The sequence below is a fragment of the Macaca thibetana genome, chromosome 11, assembly GCF_024542745.1.
Source record: "Macaca thibetana thibetana isolate TM-01 chromosome 11, ASM2454274v1, whole genome shotgun sequence".
Taxonomy (NCBI): Eukaryota; Metazoa; Chordata; class Mammalia; order Primates; family Cercopithecidae; genus Macaca; species Macaca thibetana.
The window spans coordinates 45,072,094-45,086,764 of NC_065588.1; the positions used below are offsets into that span (position 1 = coordinate 45,072,094).

The following is a 14,671-nucleotide window of genomic DNA, read 5'->3' on the forward strand; positions in this document are numbered from 1 at the left end:
CTGTAGTCCCAGCTACTCAGGAGGCTAAGGCAGGAGAATGGCATGAACCTGGGAGGCAGAGCTTGCAGTGAGCCAAGACTGTGCCACTGTACTCCAGCCTGGGCAACAGAGTGAGACTCTGTCTCAAAAAAAAAAAAAAAAGGTATACTGACAATTGATTCCTCCATTTTCCTGAAGTTATTTAGCCCACTCCCACTCCAGCTCCACTGTGAACCTATAAATCCTGTGCCTCATTAGACAAAGGGAGTGTCAGTTGTGGTAATTCTTAGGACATTACCATGGTTACCAGACACAGAGTCCAGTGCCCCAACCTGGACATTCCAGAAGAGGACAGGGAGGATCTGAGATGGCCTTCTTCAACTTGTATCTATTGGGATATCAAAATTCCTTTCGGAGCAAGAAAAGGAATGCAACTGAAGAAACAAGTAAGGGGAATATAGGGTAGAGGGTTAGAAGGGCCACTTCTTTTCCTAGACGCTTCATGGCCACTTCCTAGCTATTTATTTTCCTACCTGGGGTTAGAGATTTATCCTCCAAGACCAACAGTTACACTAGTTAAAATTGTGGAATAGGGCCGGGCGTGGTGGCTCACACCTGTAATCCCAGCACTTTGGGAGGCCGAGGTGGGTGGATCACCTGAGGTCAGGAGTTCAAGACCAGCCTGGCCAACATGGTGAAAGTCCATCTCTACTAAAAATACAAAAATTAGCTGGGCATGGTGGCGCGTGCCTGTAATCCCAGCTACTCAGGAGGCTGAGGCAGGAGAACCGCTTGAACCCAGGAGGTGGAGGTTGCAGTGAGCTGAGGTCGTGCCATTGCCCTCCAACCTGGGTGACAGAGCGAGACTCTGTCTCAAAAAAAAAAAAAAATTGTGGAATAGGGACAATGTCCTTTCAGATTTGCTCTCCTGTCATTTAATATCCTTATTAAGACACACAATTTGGGCCAGGTGTGGTGGCTCACATGCAATCCCAGCACTTTGGCAGGCTAAGGCAGGAGGATTGCTTGAGTCCAGGAGTTCGAGACCAGCTTGGGCAACATAGTGAGACCATATCTCTATGAAAAGTTACACAAATTAGCTGGGTGTGGTAGTGCATGCCTGTGGTCCTAGCTACTTGGGAGGCTGAAGTAGGAGAATCACTTGAGCCCAGGAGGTCTAGGATGAAGTGAGCCATGATCACACCACTGTACTCCAGCCTGGGCAACAGAGCGAAACCATCTCAAAAAAAAAAAGACACACAACTTGTTCAACCAAATAAGTATATTCTTAGTCATTCATTTGCTCATTTAACCAACATTTGTTAAGCACCAGGCTTTATGTTCCAGGGATTATGTTGGTGACTAAGGTTAAGACCTCTGCTGTAAAGTGACTATCTGATGAGAAAGATAAGTATGCAAACAAAAATTGCAATATGTTGTATGATTACATTAAATATGGAATGTTCTAGAGCCACTAAGAAGGAAGTACCTGATACTATTGGATCTGGAATAAGAACAGGGGGTGGAGGATGGGGGAATCCTTCAGAGAAGACTTCACACAGGAAATGCTTCCAGAACCCGGTGTTAAAGGAAGATTGGAGTTCACTACAAAGAAGGGGATATAGCACAGACGAAGAAGCAGAGACCTAAGAGAGAACCATATTAAGTGAATTCCAAGTTCATGGGTAGAGATAAAGGGTAAAATGGAGAGGTGCTGGGAGGCAGTCATTGAAAACTAGGAAGGGGCCAGATAATTGAAGATGCTGTTAGCCATGCTAAGCATTTTAACTTTATAGAGAGTCATTGAATTTTTAGTAGGCAGTGAGCAGATCTATATTAGATTCAAAATGCCTAGCCAAGCCTCACACATAATAGAGGTTTCATAAATACTTGTAGGGTGAATGGATGAATAAGTAAATTTGAATAACTATAAAACAGGAAGCTAGGGGAGGCTTTACAGGAGATATAACAATTGATTTCATCTCAAAAGATGAATTGTTGCCAGGCGCAGCGGCTCACGCCTGTAATCCCAGCACTTTGAGAGGCTGAAGCGGGCAAATCATGAAGTCAAGAGATCGCGACCATCCTGGCCAACATGATGAAACCCCGTTTCTACTAAAAATACAAAAAAAAATTAGCTGGGCATGGTGGCACACGCCTGTAATCCCAGCTACCTGGGAGGCTGAGGCAGGAGAATCGCTTGAACCCGGGAGGCAGAGGTTGCAGTGAGCCGAAATTGCACCACTGCACTTCAGCCTGGCAACAGAGCGAGACTCCATCTCAAAAAAAAAAAAAAAAAAAAAAAAAAAGATGAATTGTTTAAAAGCACAGATATGAAGGAGAAGGGTATTCCAGGTAGAATGGGGGACACATGTGAAGGAAATTAAGTTTAGGTGAGTGCTGAAGCAAAAGTTGTATTGGGGTGGGGGAAAAGGGACTGGGAAAGTATAAAAGCACAAAGTTAAGATTGTGGGCTGGGCATGGTGGCTGACGCCTGTAATCCCAGCACTTTGAGAGGCCGAGGCGGGCAGATCATGAGATCAGGAGTTCAAGAGCAGCCTAACCAACATAGTGAAACCCCGTCTCTACTAAAAATACAAAAATTAGCTGGGCGTAGTGGCATGTGCCTGTAATCCCAGCTACTCGGGAGGCTGAGGCAGGAGAATCACTGGAACCAGGGAGGCAGAGGTTGCTGTGAGCCGAGATCGCGTCATTGCACTCCAGCCTGGCTGACAGAGCAAGACTCTGTATGAAAAAAAAAAAAAAGATTGTAGGCCTCCATTGGTCACTGTCTGTCCTCTGCAATTCTATCAAAGAAGTTCTGTTTTACTATCCAGCTTCCAGGTAAGATTTGTACAAAGGGTACCCCTGATGGACCTTAGAGACTCCTTAATATCCTTATACCAGTTCTTCCCCTTCCTACCCCAACTGGGTCCCAGCATTATGCCATGGGACTGTTTTTATCTCCAAATAAAGAGGAGCTCTTCTCTACCCTCTTTCAGAAAAACAAACTCTTTGGGAAACCTACAAATTTCCCCTTTTCCAGACCAAGACTAAGCCTCTCCTGGCTGCTCCAATCCTACCTACTCCTGCTAGATAGAATTCCCTCACCATGAAAAAACTGAGTATACAGCCGACCAGTTGTCCTACCCAGTTAGCTACTTAAGCACTGTTGAACAAGACTTAATACTGATCCAAAGAGGCCTGGGCATCATTTCTTTATAGGCTAGACAAAGTGGAAGATTTTACTTTATAAAAACCAGAGCCCTCTGTGGGATGATAGAGAAGTATCCTGATATCATCTGCTATCTAAGTTTTCTCATTCTGGTGGCAGAAAATCAAAGGCAGGAGGCTTGGCCAAACCCGTGGAATGTAAGGTTAGAGGGAAGATTGAACATCAAATATGCCATCTCTACTCCCTGCTCACTTCCCCTCCACCCCAATTTTACACCCTCCAGTTACTCTCTCAAAATACGGACTTCAACTTGCCAGTTTCTAATTAATCCATGCTATTGTTGGCTCCGGCACTTTATAATAAACAACTACTTATTATGCAGTATAGCAGGCACTGTACTAAGCATGCTACATGCTTAATTTCATTTAATATTCTAACATTCCTGTGAGGTAGGTATTACTGTTCCCTTTTTATCAGTAAGAAAACTGAGGCTCAGGCCGGGCACCGTGGCTCACGCCTGTAATCCCAGCACTTTGGGAGGCCAAGGCAGGTGGATTACCTGAGGTTAGGAGTTCGAGACTAGTTCAAAACACAGCAATCTGTCAGTTCCATTTTTTCCCAAACTGCCTATCCTACTGTAGTCTAGACTGTTCATTCTCAAAGCCTGTTGCATAACTATTGTCCTGGGACTTGCTTTTGCCTCTCTCCAAGGTAGTATTCACTGTTTCCTGGATCCCATGTTTTTTTTCTTGGCTTACTCCCTCCCTTTCCTGCAATATGCCAAGAATTTTTATAAGAATGCATAGGAGGTATATTTATGAGTCCAGAATGGCTTTATTCTATACCCTCACACTTGATTGATAGTTTTTCAAGATAGGAAATTCTAGGTTGAAAATCATTTTCTGAAAATTTTGAAGCTGTTTTTATTGTCCTCTAGCTTCCAGTTACATTCCTTTGTATGTAACTAATTTCTTTCTTTCTGGAAGTTTTTTTTTTTTTTTTTCCTGAGATAGGGTCACCCATGCTGAAGTGCAGTGGCACAATTTTGGCTCACTGTGCTCAATCTCTGCTTCCTGTGCTCAAGCGATCCTCCCACCTCAGCCTCCTTAGTACCTGGAACTACAGGCACACACCACCATGCCTGGCTAATTTTTTATATTTTTTGTAGAGATGGGGTCTTGCCATGTTGCCCATGCTGGTCTCAAACTCCTGCAATCAAGCAATCCGCTTGCCTCAGCCTCCCGAAGTGCTAGGATTACAGGCGTGAGCCACTTCGCCCGGCCTCTGGAAACTTTTGATTTTCTTTTTGTTCTGTAGTATTCTGATATTTCAAAATGATGGAATTTATTGTAAGTCTTTTCTCATTCATTGTTTTGAACACTCCATGAGCTCTTTCATTCTGGAAATTTATGCTTTCCATTTCTGAGAAATTTTATTTTAATTTTTAATTTATTGTTTTCTTTCTTCTTTTTCAAACTACCATTTGTCAGTTATAAAGTCTCCCAAATTGCTCTTCTAACATTAATCTTGATATTATTATTATTATTAATTACTATTTTTGAGACAGGGTCTTGCTCTGTCACCCAGGCTGGAGTGCAGTAGAACAGTCATGGCTTACTGCAGCCTCAACCTCCCAGGCTCAAGCGATGCTCCCAGCTCAGCCTCCCTGAGTAGCTGGGACTACAGGTGCAGGCTACCATGCCTGGCTAATTTTTGTATTTTTTAGTAGAAATGGAGTCTCCCTGTGTTGCCCAGGATGATCTGGAACTCGTAAGCTCAAGCAATCTGCCCACTTTGGCCTCCCAAAGTGCTGGGATTACAGGTGTGAGCCACCATGTCTGGCTTAATTTTCTTTATCATCATCATTATTATTACTATTTATTCTTTGGAAGGCTTCCTTAATTTTATCTTGCAACCTCGTGTTAATTAGCTATTGCTGTATAACATATTACCCTAAAATATGCAGGCTTATAACAGCAAATATTATTTTACAGTTTCTGTTAATCCAGAAGCAACTTATCTAGATAATTCTGGCTCAGGATCTCTCACATGGTTGCAGACAGGATGTCAGCAGGGGCTGTAGCCATATAATAGTTGGAGATTGGGTGGGAGCTGAAGGAGCCATTTCCAGGATATCTGGTGACCTCAGTTTCTCTGTGGGTATTGACAAGACACCCCAGTTTCTCGCCATATGGGCCTCTCCATAAGTGGTTTGAATATTCTTGTATAGCACTTAACTTTCTTCAGAGCAAGTGATCAGAAAGAAGGAAGGGAGCCAAAATGCATTTTTATGACTTAGTCTCAGAAGTGACTGTCACTTTACCTTTTCTATTTGTTAGAAGAGAATTACTAAATCCAGCCCATACCCAAGGGAAGCGGAAGCTCTACTTCTTGAGGGGAGGTTTATCAAAGGATTTGTGGAAATATGTGAAAACCAGCACACCCTCATATCAGAACTTTTTTTTTTCTGCTTTTGTTTTCTTCATGCAGTAGATAAGAACATTTTATCTTGGTTATCATATTGTATTTTAATTTCCAAGGACCATTTTTGGTCCTCTGATTTTCCTTTTTTATATTTTCTCTTTTGTCCATGAATATATACTTTTATTTGAAGTTCTCTTCCTTGCATCGACTCTTTTTCCCTCTGAGCCCTTTTTCCTATGAGTTTATTTTGGTATCTTGTTTTTCTCAGTGATTACTCTCCTCAGATAACTAGTGATCCTTGGCTTTCCATTCTGATTTAAGAGTAAGAAACAAACAAAAAAAGCTAACTAGAAACTGATGGAGGGAGTTGTCCATTATGGGCTTCATTCCAGAGCTTTCCTCTGGCTCTCTATAATTTCTCTGGGGAAGAATCTTATTATTCCTTCTCTGGGTATTGGTTATATGCTTATCTATTAGCATGCTGGGGCTAGGACAGAAGAAGGTATTGAGGGTCTTGATTTTGAGGATCCTGACTTTTTTAACTTAATCACCAGATTTTCTGTCCTACACCTGTGCCAGCTATATTAGTCGGTTCTCACATTGCTTTAAAGAATTACCTGAGACTGAGTAATTATAAAAAAAAGAGAGAGATTTAATTGTCTCCGTTCTACAAGCTGTACAAGAAGCATGGCAGGGGAAGCCTCAGGAAACTTACAATCATGGTGGAAGGCGAAGGGGAAGCAGGCATGTTCTACGTGGCTGGAGTAGGAGAAAAAGAGAAGAGAGAAGGGGTGGGTGGTTGGTGCTATACACTTTCAAACAACTAGATCTTGTGAGAACTCACTCACTATCACGAGAACAGCAAGGGGGAAATCCGACCCCATGATCTAATCACCTTCCACCAGGTCCCTCCTCCAACACTGGAGATTACAATTCGATAGGAGGTTTGGGTAGGGACATAAATCCAAACTATATTACCAGTCTTCACAGTGAATCCTGTCCAGGGGTGCAGGGCCTCCTAGATTCAGGTCCTCTAGAGAAATCTTACATTCCGTTTTCAGGGCAGGGTAGTTTGCCTGGTTTAGCCAGATGCTCTGACAGTTTCAGTGACTCCCTTCCTGTTCTCAAGCCTATTCCCTACTCCTACCATCTGTGGTACCCATTACATTCTAAGTTTTGGGCCTTTCAGATGAATTAGCTCAATTCTAGATGTATTCTCCGTTACAGAAACTTAGGTAACAACATTATTTACTGTGTTAGGTTAATTGCCACTCTTCTGTCCACTTTGCATTTTCCAAAAGGTATTTCTCCTGAAATATCTCATATGCTCTTATATCCTTGCCCACTGTTTTTGCCCTTGAAGATTAATATTATTGTGATTATGATGATGACAATGTCATTTTAGCAAATTTGGGAGGAAAAGGAAATAAAGCCAATAAGGTCAATCTACCATTTTTAAAAACTTTTCTTGCTAATGTAACTTCAAAATTATAGAAAATGTGTAAGACTTGTAGAAAGAATTTCTCTACACCCTTTACCCAAGTTAACTCATTGTTAATTTTGCCACTCTGTTTTTTGCTTTGTCTCTACTATAATATCTACTTTATCTCAGATAGTTGAGAATAAGTTGCTCATATTATATCTCTTCCCGTCTAAATAAATAAGCTTATATCTCCCAACAACAACTCACCGTATAGGTATCAAATTCAGCAAATCTTAACACTGATACAATGCTGTTACATAATTACCTACAGTGCATTTTTCAGTTTTGCCAATTGTTTCATAAATGTCTTTTTTTTTTTGAGATGGTGTCTCACTGTTGCCGAGGCTGGAGTGCAGTGGCGTGATCTTAGCTCACCGCAAGTTCTGCCTCCCGGGTTCAGGCCATTCTCCTGCCTCAGCCTCCGGAGTAGCTGGGACTACAGGGGCCCGCCAGCACGCCCAGCTAATTTTTTTGTATTTTTAGTACAGACGGAGTTTCACTGTTTTAGCCAGGATGGTCTCTATCTCCTGACCTCGTGATCTGCACACCTTGGCCTCCCAAAGTGCTGCAATTACAGGCGTGAGCCACTGCGCCCTGCCTTTTTTTTTTTTTTTTTAGACAGGATCTTACTCCGTCTCCCAGGCTTCAGTGCAGTGAGGTGATCACGGTTTACTGCAGCCTTGAGCTCCTGGGCTCAAGTGATTCTCCCACCTCAGACTCCCAAAGTGCTGGAATTATAGGCATGAGCCATCACACCTGGGCAACTTTTTTTTTTTTTTTTTTTTTTTTTAAGAGAGGAGGTCCCAGCCTGGCCAACATGGTGAAACCTAGTCTCTGCTAAAAATACAAAAATTAGTCAGGCATGGTGGCAGGTGCCTCTAATGCTAGCTACTCAGGAGAATGAGGTGGGAGGATTGCTTGAACCTGGGAGATGGAGGTTGCCATGAGCCAAGATCACGCCATTGCACTCCAGCCTGGGTGACAGAGACTCCATCTTAAAAATTAAAAATAAAAGAGATGAGGTCTCGCTATGTTGCCCAGACTGTCCATTAATGTCTTTTGGAGCAAAATTTTTCCTTCCAGGGTCCAGTTAAGGATCAACCATTGCATTTAGTGAGCATGTCTCTTTAGTCTCCTTTAATCTGGAATAGTTCCTTCACCTTCGTTTCATGATACTGCCTTTTTTTTTTGAGACGGAGTTTTGCTCTTGTTGCCCAGGCTGGAGTGCAGAGGCTCACCGCAATCTCCGCCGTCCAGGTTCAAGCGATTCTCCTGCCTTAGCCTCCCAAGTAGCTGGAATTACAGGCATGCGCCACCTGGCCCAACTAATTTTGCATTTTTAGTAGAGATGGGGTTTCTCCATGTTGCTCAGGCTGGTCTCGAACTCCCAACCTCAGGTGATCCACCCACCTCTGCTTCCCAAAGTGCTGGGATTAGAGGCATGAGTCACCACGCCTGGCTAGTATTGACATTTTTGTAATAGTATAGGCAAGACATTGTGTAGAATATTTCATAATTTGGATTTTTCTGATGTTTCTCATGATTAGATTGAGTTTAAACATCTTTGGCAGGAATAAGTGACATTATATCCTCAGTACATCATATCGGGAGGCTCATGATGTCATTTTGTCCTATTACTGGTAATGTGAACTTTGACCACTTAAGGTGTAATTGTTGGTTTTCTTCACTGTCAAGTTACCATTCTTCTTTTTTTTTTTTTTTTTTTTTTTTTTTTGAGACGGAGTCTTGCTCTGCCGCCCAGGCTGGAGTGCAGTGGCTGGATCTCAGCTCACTGCAAGCTCCGCCTCCCAGGTTCACGCCATTCTCCTGCCTCAGCCTCCCGAGTAGTTGGGACTACAGGCGCCCGCCACCGCGCCCGGCTAGTTTTTTGTATTTTTTTTTTTAGTAGAGACGGGGTTTCACCGTGTTAGCCAGGATGGTCTCGATCTCCTGACCTCGTGATCCGCCCGTCTCGGCCTCCCAAAGTGCTGGGATTACAGGCTTGAGCCACCGCGCCCGGCCAAGTTACCATTCTTCTTTTGTAACCAATAATTTCTGGTAAGATTCTTTGGAAAAATGTAAGTATCCTATTCTTTATTATTATATATATTTTTTTTGACAAGGTGTCACTCTGTTGCTTAGGCTTGAGTGCAGTGGCACAATCACAGCTCACCACAGCCTTGACCTCCCAGACAAGCAATTCTCCAACCTCAGCCTCCCAAGTAGCTGGGACTACAGATGCCCACCACCACACACAGCCAATTGTTTTTATTTCTAGTAGAAGGTCTACTAGACCTGGGCTATGTTGCCCAGGCTATTCTCAAATTTCTGAGCTCAAGCGATTCTCCCGCCCCAACCTCCCTAAGTGGTGGAATTACAGGCATGAGCCATTGCACCTAGTCAACTATCCTATTCTTCATCAAATTTTCACCCACTAATTTTAGTATCGATTGATGGTTTTGTGTGAATCTGTTATTTCTGTAATAATTGCAAAATTGTGATTTTCTAACTCCAATCCATTTTAACTCAAAGTTTACTACAATTAAAAAAAAATTTTTTTTGTAGACACAGGGTCTCACTTGTTGCCCAGGTTGGTCTTGAGCCCCTGGCCTCAAGCAATCCTTCTGCCTGGGCCCCCCGAAGCACATATTACAGGCATGAGCCACCTCACCTAGCCCCCAGCTTTTAAATGACCCACCTTTTTTGAGTTTTTCCAAAACATTCAGCTTCATTTTCCTTTCTTTTTCTTTTTTTTCTGTTTTTTGTTTGTTTGTTTGTTTTGTTTTTTGAGACAGAGTCTCGCTCTGTTGCCGAGGCTGGAGTGCAATGGCACAATCTCGGCTCACTGCAACCTCTGCCTCCCGGGTTCAAGCGATTCTCCTGCCTCAGCCTCCCGAGTAGCTGGGATAACAGGCACCTGCCACCTGTTATCCAAATATTTGAACTGATGGACAATATGTGTGGAGAAAAAGGGCTGTGGCTTTTATTTATTTTATTTTTGTTTTTATTTTTTTTTTAGATGGAGTTTCGCTCTTGTTGCCCAGGCTGGAGTGCAGTGGCACGATCTCCGCTCAACGCAACCTCCACCTCCCAGGTTCAGGTGATCCTCCTGCCTCAGCCTCCCGAGTAGCTGGGATTACAGACTTGTGCCGCCATGCCTGGCCCCATCTTTTTATTCTTAATTTACAAAGGATTATAAGCTCTGCCTCCAGGGCTCAAGCAATTCTTGTGCCTTAGCCTCCCGAGCAGCTAGGATTACAGGCCTGTGCCTCCACACCAGGCTAATTTTTGTATTTTTAGTAGAGGTGGGGTTTCTCCATGTTAGTCAGACTGGTCTTGAACTCCTGACCTTGTGATCTGCCCGACTTGGCCTCCCAAGGTGCTGGGATTACAGGCGTTAGCCACCATGCCCGGCCTCAGCTTCATTTTTATAAAAGCCACTGCCGGCCGGGAGCGGTGGCTCAAGCCTGTAATCCCAGCACTTTGGGAGGCCAAGATGGGCGGATCACGAGGTCAGGAAATCGAGACCACCCTGGCTAACACGGTGAAACCCCGTCTCTACTAAAAAAAAAATACAAAAAACTAGCCGGGCGAGGTGGCGGGCGCCTGTAGTCCCAGCTACTCGGGAGGCTGAGGCAGGAGAATGGCGTAAACCCGGGAGGTGGAGCTTGCAGTGAGCTGAGATCGGGCCACTGCACTCCAACCTGGGCGACAGAGCGAGACTCCGTCTCAAAAAAAAAAAAAAAAAAAAAGCCACTGCTACGCCGGGCGTGGCATTTTGAGAGGCCAAGACTGGTGGATTGCTTGAGCCCAGGAATTTGAGGCCAGCCTGGGCAACATGGTGAACCTCACCTCTACAAAAAATACAAAATTTAACCTGGTGTGGGGCACAGGCCTGTAATCCTAGCTACTCAGGAGGCTAAGGCACAAGAATTGCTTGAGCCCTGGAGGCAGAGGTTGTAATCCTTTGTAAATTAAGAATAAAAAGGTGGGGCCAGGCCTGGTGGCTCACACCTGTAATCCCAGCACTTTGGGAGGCCAAGGCGGGCGGAGCGCGAGGTCAGGAGATCGATACCATCCTGGCTAACACGGTGAAACCCCATCTCTACTAAAAATACAAAAAAATTAGCTGGGCGTGGTGGCAGGCGCCCGTAGTCCCAGCTACTGGCGGTGGGGGGTGGAGCGGTGCTGAGGCAGGAGAATGGCTTGAACCCGGGAGGCGGAGCTTGCAGTGAGATCACACCACTGCTGCACTGCAGCCTGGGGGACGGTGCGAGACTCCATCTCAAAAAAAAAAAAAAAAAAAGAAAGAATAAAAAGATGTTTCTCAGCATAATACACACCTCCCGCCTCACATCATACACAAAAATAAATTCCCGAGGCTGAGGCAGGCGGATCATTTGACAAGGTCAGGAGTTCGAGACCAGCCTGACCAACATGGTGAAACCCCGTCTCTACTAAAAATACAAAAAAATTAGCTGGGCTTCGTGGTGCTTGCCTATAGCCCAGCTACTTGGGAGGCTGAGGCCAGAGAATCACTTGAACCCAGGAGGCGGATATTGCAGTGAGCCAAGATTGCACCTCCCAGCCTGGGTGGCAGAGCGAGACTTTATCTCAATCAATCAATCAATTTCAGATGAATTAGAGAGTTCAATAAATAAAACTACGGAAATATTATAAGAAAACATAGAATATTTGTATATTCTTAGCAGGATTTTGCACATCTTTCTTTATTAGACATTAAGCCCAGAAGCCTAAAAGAAAATATTGACAATTTTTACTAAAAAATAATTTAATTGTGTATCAAAAGACATCATAAACTTAAAATCAAGAGAGAGACTGAGTGAAAATATTTGTCGTATATAGATGGGTGTATATCTACATGCACATATACACACATATATAAACGCACACATACTTACATGTTCATATGTATAAATCATGTATGCAGTAATATTGAGAATATATAAAAAGCTTCTAAGTAAAGCACCAAGCCAGACTCCCCCTCTAATCCAACATCAAATATTTATTTATTGGGAATTGATTGTGCCAGCCACTGTGTAAGACACTAGAAATATAACAGTGATTAACACAGACAATAAAACTAGTAAATAAATAAACAAGATACAAATTGTGCCGAGTGCTGGGGAGAAAATAAAGGGGCAATGCAATAGAACAGAAGTCCTAAAGTGCTGGCCTGGATGCCAGATGTAGCCTGATGCCATGCTCAGTTTGCAGAGTGCTTTGTAAAAAAAAAATGTAGACCAACATCTACAAATCCAGAGATTTCATGTAAAACCAACATTTCTGACTTCTCTTTAAAAATTAGATTTGGGGGCCGGGCACAATGGCTTACACCTGTAATCCAAGCACTTTGGGAGGCCAAGGCGGGTGGATCATCTGAGGTCAGGAGTATAAGACCAGCCTGGCCAACATGGCGAAACCTGTCTCTACTAAAAACACAAAAATTAGCTGGGCATGGTGGTGCATGCCTGTAATCCCAGCTACTCGGGAGACTGAGGCAGGAGAATCACTTGAACCTGGGAGGCAGAGGTTGCAGTGAGCCGACATTGTGCCCCTGCACTTTAGCCTGGGCGACAAAGTGAGACTCCATCTCAAAAAAAAAAAAAAAAAAAAAAAAATTAGATTTGGCCACACTGGCCCTAAACTGTGGCTATAAATGACAACAAACAGGTAGAATAAAGTAGCAGCTTCCCCTTCAGATGGTACAGGTTTCTTACCCAGCTTGCTTGACTCATAAGCATTATCTGCCTGGCCCTTATGGACAACTGAGTTTGAAGATGCCATAATGAAGAGTAACTTGGAGAGGCAGCTTTATTTTATTTTGTTTTTTTAACTTTTACTTTATTTCATTTTTTTTGAGAGGCAGCGTCTCCTTTTGTTGCCCAGGCTGGTCTTAAACTGGGCTCAAGTGATCCTCCTGCCTCAGCCTCCTGAAATGCTGAGATTACAGGTATGAGCCACCATGCCTAACAAGAGGCCCTCTTTAGACAGATAATTCAATGAAGTAATGTTTGAGCTACAGCCTGAAGAATGAGAAGCTTGTCATGTATAGAGCTAAGCCTAGGGCTTCATCTTCATAAGAACAGATTCAAAATCGAGAAAAAATTCAAAGCCAAAACTGTAGCAGGGTACCTTCACCTCCCACTTTGATCAGATTGCTTTCATTGCATCCCAGCCCTGAAATTCATCTGCCAGTTCTGACACCCTTTTTAATAGTGCAAACCCTAACATAGCTATGCACTGTGCCCATCATCCATGACCTTATAACAAAAGGAACCATAGAATAGTATTTCTGATGCCACAATCCCTTTTCACAAAGACATTCAGGCAACTTGGCTACCCTCCGCCAAGTTTGGCTTCAACCATATCATTCAATCTTCCACCTGAAAATTGCATTCAATAGTAATTTTCTTCTATTCTTAGTACTTTCTTGAAGCCACTTGAATTGCCCCAGAGTTGAAGTCTGTGTCCACATGGCCAAGCTGTGAGACACACAGGGTGACCTCTAGGAGTTCATTATAAGGCCATGAAAAGTGTGCTCCAGAGAAACCTGTCGAGACAAAGGTGACTTTATTTACCTTTTATCTAGGATGTTTAGTCTTCCTAGAGTGACGAGTACCATAACCACAGATGTCAAGTGGGAACTCAGGGCAGCCTGACAATCCTATCATGTTCCCCTAGTCACTCTCCCAATACTCAAGTCAACTATTTCACATCCCCTCCTTGGAGATCTAAAGCCCCTCTCCCATCCTCACTCTGAGCTAACTTCCTTGCTCCTTATTTCACTAAGAAAATTAGAAGGAATCAAAGACTTTCCATCATCACATCTAACATTCCACTCCATTCCCTCTGGTTCAATGAATGAACTGATTCCATTTGTGTACTGGAGCCCATCCCTTCTCATCTACTCTAGGATTTTGCTCCTAAAACTATCACCTTCTCCCTCAGGATTCTCCTTCTTCCCAGATCATTTCCGTCAGTATACAAATATGCTATAATCTCTTCCATCTGGCAGGGGAAGGGAAGAAACCTCCCTTGGCCACATGGTCCCCTCAAGCTATTGCCCTCATTTCTTTTTCCACCCTACTCTCCCCACTACCATCCGGATTATATCAAAATTCCTGGAAAGAGAAGTTTACACTCGCAGTCTAGGGAAAAAAAAAAAAAAGGCATGCCAATTGCCCTTGCTTTAAATCCATGATCACCAAACTTAGTGGGTCTTGTTGTGGTGATTATCGCTGCCCAGAAGTCAAACTACATTTCCTTGTTCCATTCACTCTCCTCATCTCCTGGAGGCCTTTTCCTACCTTCTCCTGTTTCTTCAAACCTCCAACACCTCCTCCCCCCATCCTCATTCTCATATAATGAGTTGCCTTCCATTTCAAAGAGAAAACAGAAGCAATTGGTAGATAATTGCCATAAGCTATCACAAACCACATCTATCCATCTACCTGCATCTGTGCCCATATATCTCCTATTATCATGAATGAATGGCCCACGCACCTATTAAGAAAAACCCCCTCCACTTTTGACCAGATCCCATTTCTTTTTGCCTTCTCCAAAACACCACTCCAATAATTCTTCTC

General features: G+C 43.5%; 1 protein-coding gene across 1 annotated transcript in view; it reads left to right on the plus strand.

The window, feature by feature from the left end:
* Positions 1-300: 300 nt before the first annotated feature.
* TEX49 (testis expressed 49) overlaps positions 301-14,671 on the plus strand; it is a 32,404-nt gene continuing 18,033 nt past the window's right edge. The window contains exon 1 of the mRNA XM_050746975.1: positions 301-425. Within this exon, the coding sequence (XP_050602932.1) occupies positions 347-425 (79 nt within the window). The 5' untranslated portion in view covers positions 301-346. The remainder of the gene's footprint in view (positions 426-14,671) is intronic.